Source organism: Scyliorhinus torazame, chromosome 2, assembly GCF_047496885.1.
Source record: "Scyliorhinus torazame isolate Kashiwa2021f chromosome 2, sScyTor2.1, whole genome shotgun sequence".
NCBI classification, from domain to species: domain Eukaryota; kingdom Metazoa; phylum Chordata; class Chondrichthyes; order Carcharhiniformes; family Scyliorhinidae; genus Scyliorhinus; species Scyliorhinus torazame.
The window spans coordinates 302394643-302407341 of record NC_092708.1 but is presented as its reverse complement, the minus strand read 5'-3'; the positions used below and the strand labels follow the sequence as shown (position 1 = coordinate 302407341).

The following is a 12699-nucleotide window of genomic DNA, read 5'->3' as shown; positions in this document are numbered from 1 at the left end:
GAGGTGGATAGATAGAGTGGACGTTCAGAGACTATTTCCTCGGGTGGATGTAGCTGTTACAAGGGGGCATAACTATAAGGTTCAGGGTGGGAGATATAGGAGGGATTTCTGAGGTAGGTTCTTTACTCAGAGAGTGGTTATGGTGTGGAATGGACTGCCTGTTGTGATAGTGGAGTCCGACACTTTAGGAACTTTCAAGCGGTTATTGAATAGCCAAATGGAGCACACCAGAATGACAGAGGGTGGGATATCTTGATCTTGGTTTCGGACAATGCTCGGCACAACATCGAGGGCCGAAGGGCCTGTTCTGTGCTGTATTGTTCTATCTAACGTGCAACTGGCAGCTCCTAAACACCCACTTCAATTTAATGCTCACTGGAGTGTTAATTGGCATAGGCGGGCCTTCTGTCCACCCTTGGAAAGATGTCACGCCTATGAGAGCTGTGAGCCAATCAGATTGGCCGACAGCTGTTCACCCAGCCAGGCACAAACTGCAGTGGCCAGAAGAGGTATTGCAACGTTTTGTATGGGGCTACGTCCCAAGGGCAGGAGGGTAGTCAATGCCTGGGGATGGGGTCCCAGAGTTCCAACATCCTGGGGAGGGGGGGTCAACTCTGCAGAGGGAGGCGTCTCCCTCTTCCTCCTAAGATGGGGAAAAAGTGTATATGTCACTTTCCCACCCTACCCATTGGCCTAAATGGGTGGGATAAGGCCCTTGAGGGCTGTTATAGGTGAATGGACGGGTTTCTTGCTCGGCGACATGCTCACCCATCCCTGAAAGTGTCTGAGTTTTGGCGGGCAGGATCCCAGGGGGAATCCCATCCATTCCATTTTACCCCCCCAAGTACCCGCCTGGGGTTTTCCAGAATCAAAACAAAAATGTACATAGAGATACACACCAAGCTACGGGCGAGATTTAAAAAGAAAATGTTCTTGAATTGTGAGGAACAGGCAAGGCAGCATTTATTGCCCATCCTAAGTTACATTAAGAATCAACCAGGGGCAGACTGGGGAGCAATGGTACTTCAACTTTCCATAAAATCCATAAAATCATGAGCTAGTTATTTGTTAATTTTAAAAGTAATTTGTTAGCCTGTAGATGCTCAGATTTAAGAATTAAATTTCATGAAATTGCCGTGGGAGATTGAACAGTTGATCTCTAGATTGGTTGCCAAGTATGATCACCACACAACATGGCCATTCTGCAAGATGCATCTTTGTTATTTGAAAGGATCCTAATGCAAGATTTTGGTTCATCTTGGTACATACCCTCTGTGACAGTCTGGAGTTTCGATGAGCGCTCAGAATCAGGGGAGTGCAAAGGTTCTGGTTCTTTCAAGCTTTCCAAATGTAAGAATGGATCATATTCAACAGAGGCTAAATCTGATAAGTTCAGAGGGAAGTATCTAGGATTACTTAAGTATTGAGCTCCATACACACAGCCATGCAGCACCTGTTGACAAAAGACAGCAAAGATGCTTTACAATTAAAGATCAACACCTACCACTAAGATTGCTACAAAACAGTGAACTGTCTCACCACAAATGATACTATGGGTTAATTTATGGAATTACAGCAAACCGCCTCGTCCTTCAGTTGCCATGCCCAAGAGGGCATTAGCAACCATGGACTTCCACTGGACTGGTCCATGATTATGCTTGCCAAAGTACTGCAGTGGTATGCCATTGCATTTTGTAGTATAGCTGACCAGGAACCTCTCCAGCTCTTACCACCTGCCATCAGGTATATTGGAAGGCTGATAATCACCTGTTTAGCCATATTCTGAATTCACCTTCCGTGGCCATCGAGTCCTGAAGAGGATTTGAACCCTGAGCTTCTGGCCCAGAAGTAGGGATCCTATCACTAATTTACAGCAAACCAATTTACCAAAAGCGAAGAAAAAAGGAGGGAAGAATCATCTATGTGGAAGGAAAAGCCATGATCACGTGAACTGCTTCTTAACATAAAATGTAATTTTGAAAGCCGGAGGTAATTAATTTTGAAGATGAAAATTGTAACATTGCATTTTCTACCGAGTTAAAGTAAAAGGAGGGAAAGTAAAGAATAACAAAATAATTGATCTGCTATGAAATCTTCAGTCAACTTTAGAGAGGGGAAATAAGATTAATTTTGGTGCAAGTGAACAATAAACAGAACTTACAAATAAAGGAAATTCAATTAATATACTAGTGTTTACTTTGTGGATAGAGGTCGATTGAAGTTACAGTTTCCCTGAAACTAATTTAATGGAACAAAAATAAGTTGACTCAGAGTTTACAAAGTGAGCTGAGACAGGATAATTTCCACTGCATTCTCACACATTGTCAGTAGCTGTGTCACAGGTCTTAAAAAAATGAACTACTGAGCATGAGGCCCAAGACGCTGATAACATTTCTCAAATTTATTTTAAAACTTCAAGAATTTCCTTTTGTACAAAATGAAATGCAGATCCAAATCAATGACAACGTTTGCAAGATGAGGAGCGAGCCAAATTCAATAGAACTTATTAACTTATAGTGATTGGGTAGGAGGGCAACACAACCTCAGTTTAAAAGTAATTATGCCACAATGCAAACATCTCAGTATAACCATTAAAATATAAATTTAAATATTTAAAAAAATATCACAAAAGTATACCTTGTAAATACAACTGAGAATGGATTTGTCAGAATTGTCTTTATCTTGTCCTGCAGCTTGGACAACTTGCAGCAGTGTTTTTAAAGGCAGCACCATGCACCAGTCCAAAAGGCAAAGCAACAGCGATACTACTAGCTGTGAAGGGTAAGTCACAAAACAAAGTTAACAATAAATAAAACTTGTAAACATCCCCCGTACTGCTCATGTCCAATTGTCCCTGTGCATACCCTTTTATCTTGCTCATGCGGAGACACCTCTGTACCAGGTAGCAGATACGTAATTGTTGCCATCAATATCTGTATGAATAAAACACAAGTAATGTTCACGTGAAAATAAAATTAATCTTGGCCAGCCAAAGCGAGCAATCATTTTTACAGATATAAGAAAACAGTTATATTTCACAAGATTTTTAAGCAACTCCTCTTTTGGAAAGGGGTGAGAGAAAATAAGTTTGCTCTGCAAGTGTTCATGGTAGTCAGTGGCCTGCAATGGATGGTTCTGATGCTTATTGTGATTCATGTTTTGTTATAACAAAGCAAATTTACTGAAACAATATAACTGACCAGATTCATTAGTCGTATTTAGATTTACTTAACTGATCTCCTCTGGCATTCCATAGGGATGGTAGCCATCTGGGATGACCATTTCCCGATTACAAAATGGACACTTTGCAAAGATTGCAGGGAAAATGGACAATGCTGAGAAAACAAGCAGGTTCAGAGCTTGTCTGTATATTGGAGCCACAGCTCCCAGACAAGACCAAAACTGTAGGCCCATTAGCATACTAATAGCCCATCTCTGGGAACAAAAGAGTAACATTTGAGTAACCGATACGTAGGCAGATACCCTGGCGCCAGAGGAGACCGAAACAAAGCAGGCCAATGGCCACCTAGGACACACCCAGCCATCAGGGCACCCACCCCTTTACTGGATGAAATCAATAGGAATGATCAAGAAACGGCCCAATTGATTGGGGCCAAGTTCAAGGCCCGCCCAAAAGAGTGCGAAGTCCCTTTGGGTATAAGGAGCCCCAAAGAGAGAATCGTTCTCTTGGGCCCAGCTCTCACTGAGGAGAGACCTGTCCACCAGCTGCACCAGAAGCAATTAAGTCCAAGGTCAACGCGCGCGACCAGACAGACGACCTTAGCTGTTCCCCTGTACCAGTTCGACCCCAGCAGCCTCAGAACCGAACAACGGCCATTGTTCCTCTGACTGAGTGGGCACCCGAAGCTAAGCATAGGCTTTAGCAGTAGCGATAGTTTAGTCTGTAGAGTTTCGTGCACGAGTATATTTAACGGTGTGTGTAAATAAATAAGCAATGACTTTGAACTAACTGGTGTATCGAGTCTTTGATCAGTATTCGGTTTTGAACCTTGTGGCGGTATCTAAAGATACCTGGCGACTCTAGAGCAAACATAATTAGGATTAAGGAAGGCGACCATATTGACCGCCATTTTCAGAGCCAACCGAAGAGAGCAACATTTACTGGCGACTCTGCCGGGACTCGACCTAGAAGTGGCCTAGTCACTCCGAGAGAACTTTGAATTGGAATCCAATTGGAAACAGAAAAACCACAAGTGTGAGAACGATACTGATCAAACCTCCAAGATTCGGAAGTGTGTTAATGCACGAGTACTAACAGGGATACAAGGTAAACCTGAGAGATTTTGTTGTGTAAAACTGTCGAGAGTTTTGTAGGCCGGAAAATAGCGTAAGCCGTACCCGTGTTTACATCACCACTTTATCACCCCCTTTTCCAAATTCAGTAGAGCACCCAGAGATAGAGAGAAAATGGCAATGAAGGCAATGGAACACCTTATGAACCCCCAAGAATTTGAGGTTGCAGCGACCAGTAGAGTAGGACAGTGTCCCGTATGGGAAGAGGAGATCAGAAAATATCTCAAAGGGAAAGGATGGCCCCTTTGGAGTGAATTCTGCGCCAATGAGGAAACAGGTCCCGGGAGTATAGGACATACTTGGTGGGAGAACCTGTCAGAGATTCATAAGAACAACTTGGGGAAAACCCGCAAGCCGATGGCAATTGTGTCCTGCTTGGCATAATTGCGAGGCACGGAGGAGGTCGTTAGGACGCTCCGTAGAGAGATTGAGGAGAGAGACAGAAATAGTGAAGGAGATGTGAGCGAATTTGAGAAGGAAAATAAGGAGTTAAGAGAACAGGTAGCAGCGAGGGACAGAGAGGTGGATGATGCCAAGTGGGCACACCAGTCTTGTCTCGCCCATTTGAGTAGTTTTCAGACCCAGTACGATAAGGCCTACTGGGACACGCAACGCGCGGTCTTGGTAAGACAAGAAACCGAGCAACAGGTAGAACAATTGCAGAAACAGTGCAATGATTTAAAAGCAGCCCTATAAGCGCTCCACACTTCCACGACGGAACAAAGGCAGAGCTCCGTAGATCACGCAAAGTGCCGGAAGCAAATTGCAGAGTTGCAATCTCTGCTTTCTGTCCAGAATGGGTTTCAAAGTACGTTTAAACCCCAGTTAGACCAGGAAAACGGCCCGAATTGGCAGGAGTTAAATGAAACTGCCCACAGATACAGACATGGGACATGTACGCAAGAAAAACCCCAGAAAAGGAAAGCACCCCAACGTCCGACTGAACAGGCAGAACACCACCGCCATGAACCCTGTAACCACAGACCGCAGGGCCGCAGCAGAAGGAAACGCAGATTTCCTATATACAACCCCGTTAACCGTGACCCAATTACGGGACGCGTGTGGAAAAATTATACCATTCCTTTCCACATCAGACCCCCACCAGTTTTTCGCTAGAGTTAAACAGCAGGCTACCATGTACGGCCTGGACAAAAAGGAGCAAGTGAAGCTCACAGTTTTAAGCTTCGACCCTTCAGTCGTGGCAGCCGTTCCCGACCCACAGAATGTAGGAGGAGGCACACTCCAAGAAATGCACACAGCGATCCTGGATGCGATCGGCTATAACAGAGGAGACCCCGTAGAAGGCCTAAACAAGTGTCGGCAAAAGACAGAGCACCCCACCCGTTTGCTGGACGCTTGTGGATACATTTCACCGAGTATTTGGAGAGTTAGCCCGCGCCCATTTGTCCGCAGATAATATGGGCAAATGGACTTGAATCCTAGTCTCTCATGCGACAGAGGCAGGACAGAGAGCTTGCGCAAATTACGACCCCTCAGACGAGGCCCACAACGAGAAATGGGTTTTGAAAAGATTGTCCCGCACTTGGGAATAATCCGGCCAAGGCAAAACCGCATTTGCAAAACCAAAGGAAGAGCAGGCAGACATGCATCTAGTTAGGACGCACCAGAACCCCGCATAGATAAATGAGGGCAGGAACAGCCCACCGCAACCCAAATCCCAGGAATGCTACAACTGTGGACAATTAGGACACTATGCACGAGAGTGTAACGCGCCCCAAAAGCGTTAGAAGCGTAGAAAACCCAACGGACAGGCACCCTAAATAAGAATAGCGCAAAGCCAATCCATAGTGTTAGTGATTGATCACATTTGTGACAAAGCATCGGCTATCACATTTTCCCGTCCTGCCACATGTACTATTTTTAAATGAAATAGGTTATCCAATTCAGAGAACGCAGACATGAATGGCACCAACTGACAGTGTTCGGGCTCCCCAACTTGGGTCGGCAACACCTTTTGGGACAAGTCCGGTAGACCGGTAGTAGCAGGAAAAGTCCGGGGTCACCCAGTAGAATTTCTTTGGGACACAGGAGGGTCCTGCACTACGCTCAATTCCTCCACGATGTTTCAACGAGACACGTGGCCCACAACAGACACTCAGCGGCTTTACAGGTCATTTACAACAAGGACACATCACAGCTCCTGTAGCGATACAAATATGGAACATTGCGACTAAACATCCCGTAGGTTTGGTCGATCTACTCCAGACAGCTGAACACATCCCAGGAATCGACTTTATGAGCTCCTACAACCTCTCATTTGATCCGGTAAATAAATGTGTATGGAGAATGGCAAAGGCAGCACGAGCCCCCGCCACGGTCCCCCGAGCCATTAGTCAGGACAAACAGGTTACGGAAGTCCTACAGCAACACAAAGCAGCATTTGCACAGCACAAGCACGACTGTGGCAAGATAGCTGGCTTGGTGAACATTACAGGTCCCGACCCCAGACCCCAAAAGCAGCACTGTTTTCCCCAAGAAGCAGAGGGAGAAATCTCCAAAGTAATAGAGAGTCTGCTTGATCAAGGCGTACTCCGATCAGCAGCCCCACGAATAACGCACCAATTTGGCCCGTCAGGAAACCCGATGAATCATGGCGACTGACCATTGATTACCGGGAACTGAACACAGTAACCCCAGTACCAGCCCCCACCGTAGCCACGAGTCCTGAGCCCATGCTCAAACCGGGACTCCAGTCAAAATATTTTTGGGTTTTGGACATTAGCAACAGCTTTTGGTCCATTCCATTGGATAAAGCGTGCCAATACAAATTTGCCTTTACATTCCAGGGACAACAATACACGTGGACGAGCCTTCCATAACTCCCCCTCCATTTTCCACCGACAGCTGGCAAATGGACTAGCAAACTTCTCCTGACCTGATTGTCTGGTCCAGTATGTAGATGACTTGCTACTACAGACAGCCACAAAGGGAGAGCACATTTCGCTTCTCGCCGAACTCCTAAAACAGATTGGATGTAAAGTCAACCCCAAGAAGGCTCAGATTTTGCAGGAAAAAAGTGATTTACTTGGGTACAGTAATCACTCATGGTAAACGCGAGATCGAGCAAAAGAGAATTGACTCGATCGTCAAATTGCCCCTTCCCCATAACGTAACAGCCCTCCGGTCATTATTAGGACTGGTTGGCTACTGCAGAAACCATATCGCCACAAAAGCAACGCCCCTATCCGATCTTCTCAAGAAACAGACACCGTGGGAATGGCTTCCACAGGACACGGATGCCGTGGATGTTTTAAAGAGAGCCCTCAGCACAGCCCCCGCATTACAGGTCCCAGATCCACTTTCCCCGTTCGCAATCGAAGTAGCAAGCACCGACCGAACCCTTTCGGCCTTGCTCCTCCAGTAACGCCATGACCGATTAGGCCCCGGAAGACCGTTCTTCCCCCCCATGTAACGTTAGAGCAGACGCCCTAGCTAAGGCAGGTTCCAGACATGGTTACTTTTGGACCCGACCGCCGCCCCCCCTCCCCCCGAGAGCACCCCAGTACACGCGGTTCAGGTTTCACAGACCAACATTCAGGATCGAGCAAAGGCCCAAAAGGAAAATGAAAAGCTCAGGGAAGTTTTAAAAGGAACCTTCCCAGCCCTGTACGAGAAGTTTAAGAATGCAATAACCACGCATGACGGTGTGATTTTGAAAGATGGCATTTATGTAGTTCCCAGCAGGACAGAAACCAGATTATTTGTCAGTTCCATGACAATCATGGACACCAAGGCATTGAACCCACCCTAATCCACCTCAGACCTCTCTGCTGGTGGCCTGATTTAAAAGCCGATGTTACCCATTACATTGAAAATTGATTGATCTGTGCCCAGAACAATCCGGACAGATATGGAAGAATGGCTCAGCTTAGTTACACACGACCGTTAATGGCCCCTGGAAGAATCTGCAGATAGATTACATAGGACCCCTACCCCCCTGCAGAAATGGTTTTAAGTATGTGTTGGTGGTCATTGACACCGTCACAAAATGGGTGGAAGCTTTTCCATCCAGAACGAATACGGCCAAAACAGCTAAAACCCTAACACAGCACACCTTCACAAGATGGGGTCTCCCACGCAGTATAGAGTCCGATCAAAGCTCCCATTCTACAGGACGAGTAATGAAAAACGTCCTCACAATTTTCAGAATCAGGCAGAAGTTTCACATCGCATACCACCCCCAGTCAAGCGGCATTGTAGAGAGGATGAACAGAACTCTAAAAGCCACTCTCAGGAAAATGGTGCAACAGAACAACCGCATCTGGGATTCAGTTCTCCCATTTGCTTTAATGTTCTTACGAAACACAGTATCCACGTCCACAGGATACACTCCCCACACCCTCATGACTGGACGCCCCATGAAAGGGACAGAGTACTTACTCGGACTGGATTTGGCCAGCCCCACAGTCACTGCCCTCACGCATGCAAATGCTGTACAGCAGCTTATTGAGAATATAAAGGAGCCCAGCTCGCAGCAGCTGCGAGACGTGGGACCAGGAGGAAACAAAGCAAGGCTTGTTTCGATAAAACAGTACACCCCACTGAGTTTGTAGTAGGGCAGCAAGTGATGCTTTCCCTATACAACCCCAGTTCATTCCTTTCCCTCAAATTTTCTGGACGGTACTCCATTTCCGACAAAGTCAGCCCCTCGGTATACAAGATCACATATCCCAACGGCAAGTCTGCGTTGTTTCACATAAACCAGCTTAAGGCTGATGGCTCACAGAACAACCATTCACACCACATCTCGCTCGCAGCAGCAGACGAGCACGCCACGCCCACAGATGATGCATCCCTACCCTCCCCCAGCCAGTCCAGCCCGTCCTCAGACACATCTTCAACTCGACCCCCAGAGGCACGACTCCACCTCTCCCTTCCTTCAACCAGCAGTGACAGCGACAGTGATAGCGATAGCAATGACGACAGCCACAGCACACCACGTTATTACACCCCTGCACCAGGCCCCACTCCCAGCGAATCCGAACGTGAAACCACTGTTTAAAAAAGGAGGTAGGCAGAAAGCGGGTAATTATAGGCCAGTGAGCTTAACTTTGGTTGTAGTGAAGATGCTAGAATCTATCATCAAGGAAGAAATAGCGAGGCACCTGGATGGAAATTGTCCCATTGGGCAGACGCATGGGTTCATAAAGGGCAGGACGTGCCTAACTAATTTAGGGAATTTTTTGAGGACATTAACAGTGCGGTAGATAACGGGGAGCCAATGGATGTGGTATATCTGGATTTCCAGAAAGCCTTTGACAAGGTGCCACACAAAAGGTTGTTGCATAAGATAAAGATGCATGGCATTAAGGGGAAAGTAGTAGCATGGATAGAGGATTGGTTAATTAATAAAAAGCAAAGAGTGGGGATTAATGGGTGTTTCTCTGGTTGGCAATCAGTAGCTAGTGGTGTCCCTCAGGGATCAGTGTTGGGCCCACAACTGTTCACAATTTACATAGATGATTTGGAGTTGGGGACCAAGGGCAATGTGTCCAAGTTTGCAGACGACACTAAGATAAGTGGTAAAGCAAAAAGTGCAGAGGTTACTGGAAGTCTGCAGAGGGATTTGGATAGGCTACGTGAATGGGCTAGGGTCTGGCAGATGGAATACAATGTTGACAAATGTGAGGTTATCCATTTTGGTAGGAATAACAGCAAAAGGGATTATTATTTAAATGATAAAATATTAAAACAAGCTGCTGTGCAGAGAGACCTGGGTGTGCTAGTGCATGAGTCGCAAAAAGTTGGTTTACAGGTGCAACAGGTGATTAAGAAGGCAAATGGAATGTTATCCTTCATTGCTAGAGGGATGGAGTTTAAGACTAGGGAGGTTATGCTGCAATTGTATAAGGTGTTAGTGAGGCCACACCTGGAGAATTGTGTTCAGTTTTGGTCTCCTTACTTGAGAAAGGACGTACTGGTAGTAGAGGGTGTGCAGAGGAGATTCACTAGGTTAATCCCAGAGCTGAAGGGGTTGGATTACGAGGAGAGATTGAGTAGACTGGGACTGTACTCGTTGGAATTTAGAAGGATGAGGGGGGGGGATCTTATAGAAACATAGATGCGGGCAGGTTGTTTCCACTGGCGGGTGAAAGCAGAACTAGGGGGCCTAGCCTCAAAATAAGGGGAAGAAGATTTAGGACTGAGTTTAGGAGGAACTTCTTCACCCAAAGGGTTGTGAATCTATGGAATTCCTTGCCCAGTGAAGCAGTAGAGGCTCCTTCATTAAATATTTTTAAGATAAAGATAGATAGTTTTTTGAAGAATAAAGGGATTAAGGGTTATGGTGTTCGGGCTGGAAAGAGGAGCTGAGTCCACAAAAGATCAGCCATGATCTCATGGAATGGTGGAGCAGGCTCGAGGGGCCAGATGGCCTACTCCTGCTCCTAGTTCTTATGTTCTTATGATTCCAGTGACCCCTTCGAAATCACGTACATCAAAGCCCCTGACCCAGACCCACCGCCCGACAATTACGGAATAAGAAATTGTAGCTCCAACCTCGACACATGATTCTGGCACCGAGACAATTCGTTCAGGCTCATCCGGAATGATGAGATGGACCCCAATTCGCCCCAAGCAGCTTTAGCCAAACTACTCCAGTCAAGGGTATGGCAGCCGGGAGAAGATGATGACATAGAGTCTGACTCCCACCAAACTTATCCCTTAGCGACCCTGTTCGCTACTGAGCAATGAGGTGTCCACATGATGGTAAAAAGGAACCGATGGTGAGATACGGTGTCCTTTATGATGGAATCTGCACCATGTTTGGCATATGTTTGTTCGTTTAATGTACATGTTAAATGTTGTTTGTGAATTAAAAAGTTTTCATGGCCCCAAGCCACCACTCTTTTGACGCCCACTGGCAGTTAATGGAACAAGTTTGTCGACAGACAACCGTTCAGAGGAACTAGTTTGTCGGCAGACACCAATCATAACTGCTCTCCTGATTTGAAGGTAATCACGCGAGGCAGCCCCCACGATGACCACATTCTTACCTGTTTTTGCCAGTGGCTCAGGCAGTGGAGAAACGGCACTGGTCCCCACCCCGCCCGAGGACCACCCTCTGGTCAGCTACGCTCGGGTAGAGCACATACGGCACTGGTCACCGTCCTACCCGGGGATTCCACCCATTCTTTACCCGTCGTGGCCCATACGCACCCCATTTTGGCACTTTCAGTTCAAAATTCTTTTGTTTGTTTCTGGCGACCCTTGGGTTGCTTCCGTATGCTATTTATAGTAAAAAGCAGGAGCAGTTCATATGAGAAGATCAAAGGGAGCACAAGGGGAGACCACAAGGGGAGACCACAAGGGGAGACCACAAGGGAAGAGCGAGGGGGGAATAAAGGGTGAAAAGGAGAAGTTGGGAGAGTTTGTCTCAAAAGGGGTTGTGAGAATGAAGCCTCAATTTAGGAAAGGGGAGCATTCCGATTGCTGGCTTCTGAAGTAAAGAAAGTCTGCTTTTAATTTGATCCTCATACTGGGGAAGTGTTTGGCCTAAACTGTATGCTCAATACAAGCATTGTTCCTTTACTAACACTTCATTTCAATTTTACATCAACCTTCATATTTGGGCACTGAGCCTTCTGTCACACTTCTTTTGTATTGTCACTTGGTATTATTTGGTTGCACCACTTTGTTTTACACTCGATGATGTGGTGTTGCAGGATTTCATTTTTTGTCACGTGCTACTTTTTTTTGCAGATACATTACTTCTTTTTTTCAATGCCAGTGCATCGTCTTCTTGAGAACTATAATTCATTAAATCACCTTCATGGTTCTGTTTCCATGTCTAAAATTTGGCATATATTTAAATATTTCCAGGTTTGTTCATTTTAATCAGGGTGCTAACTGGCTGGCAAGTGGACTCTGATTGGTCGAGGTGTTGCCAAGCAATCAGCACCCTATGCAGTATAAAAATTGCTGTTCGCTTTGAAATTTGATATTCATGTGTCTGACGAGTGCAAGATGGAAACTTTGACAGCATGACTCTTTTTTCCAACAATACTCAAGTTCTGTACTATCAAGCAGCTATCTTTTAAAAAACAATGACTGGTTTCCCAAACATTTTAAAGTAATTATAAATTTCCTTGCTGCCATTGCTTCCAGGTTAAAGACTATCACACAAATAAAGCAAAGTGTAAAAAATTTGAAAAATGCAGAACTGCTGAAATTATTTTCTATATGTCAGACACAAAGTATTGTAAAAGGCAAATTTCAAAAGGAGTCTTTGGAGGAGCTGGGTGACAAAAAATACATAAATAACCAAAAGCGAGGTAACACCAGAACTGGTGGGTCAGGGGGTCGCAGAAGAAAACGATGATGGAAGTCACTTGACATGTATAAATATCACCCAAGGAGCAGGAT

At 45.8% G+C, this 12699-nt stretch overlaps 1 protein-coding gene across 1 annotated transcript in view; it reads right to left on the bottom strand.

The window, feature by feature from the left end:
• ralgapa1 (Ral GTPase activating protein catalytic subunit alpha 1) overlaps window positions 1-12699 on the bottom strand; it is a 361211-nt gene that overhangs the window by 152743 nt on the left and 195769 nt on the right. The window contains exons 31-33 of the mRNA XM_072494899.1: window positions 2865-2933; window positions 2638-2772; window positions 1270-1453 (exon numbers count right to left, since the gene is read on the bottom strand). Of these exons, the coding sequence (XP_072351000.1) occupies window positions 1270-1453; window positions 2638-2772; window positions 2865-2933 (388 nt within the window). The remainder of the gene's footprint in view (window positions 1-1269; window positions 1454-2637; window positions 2773-2864; window positions 2934-12699) is intronic.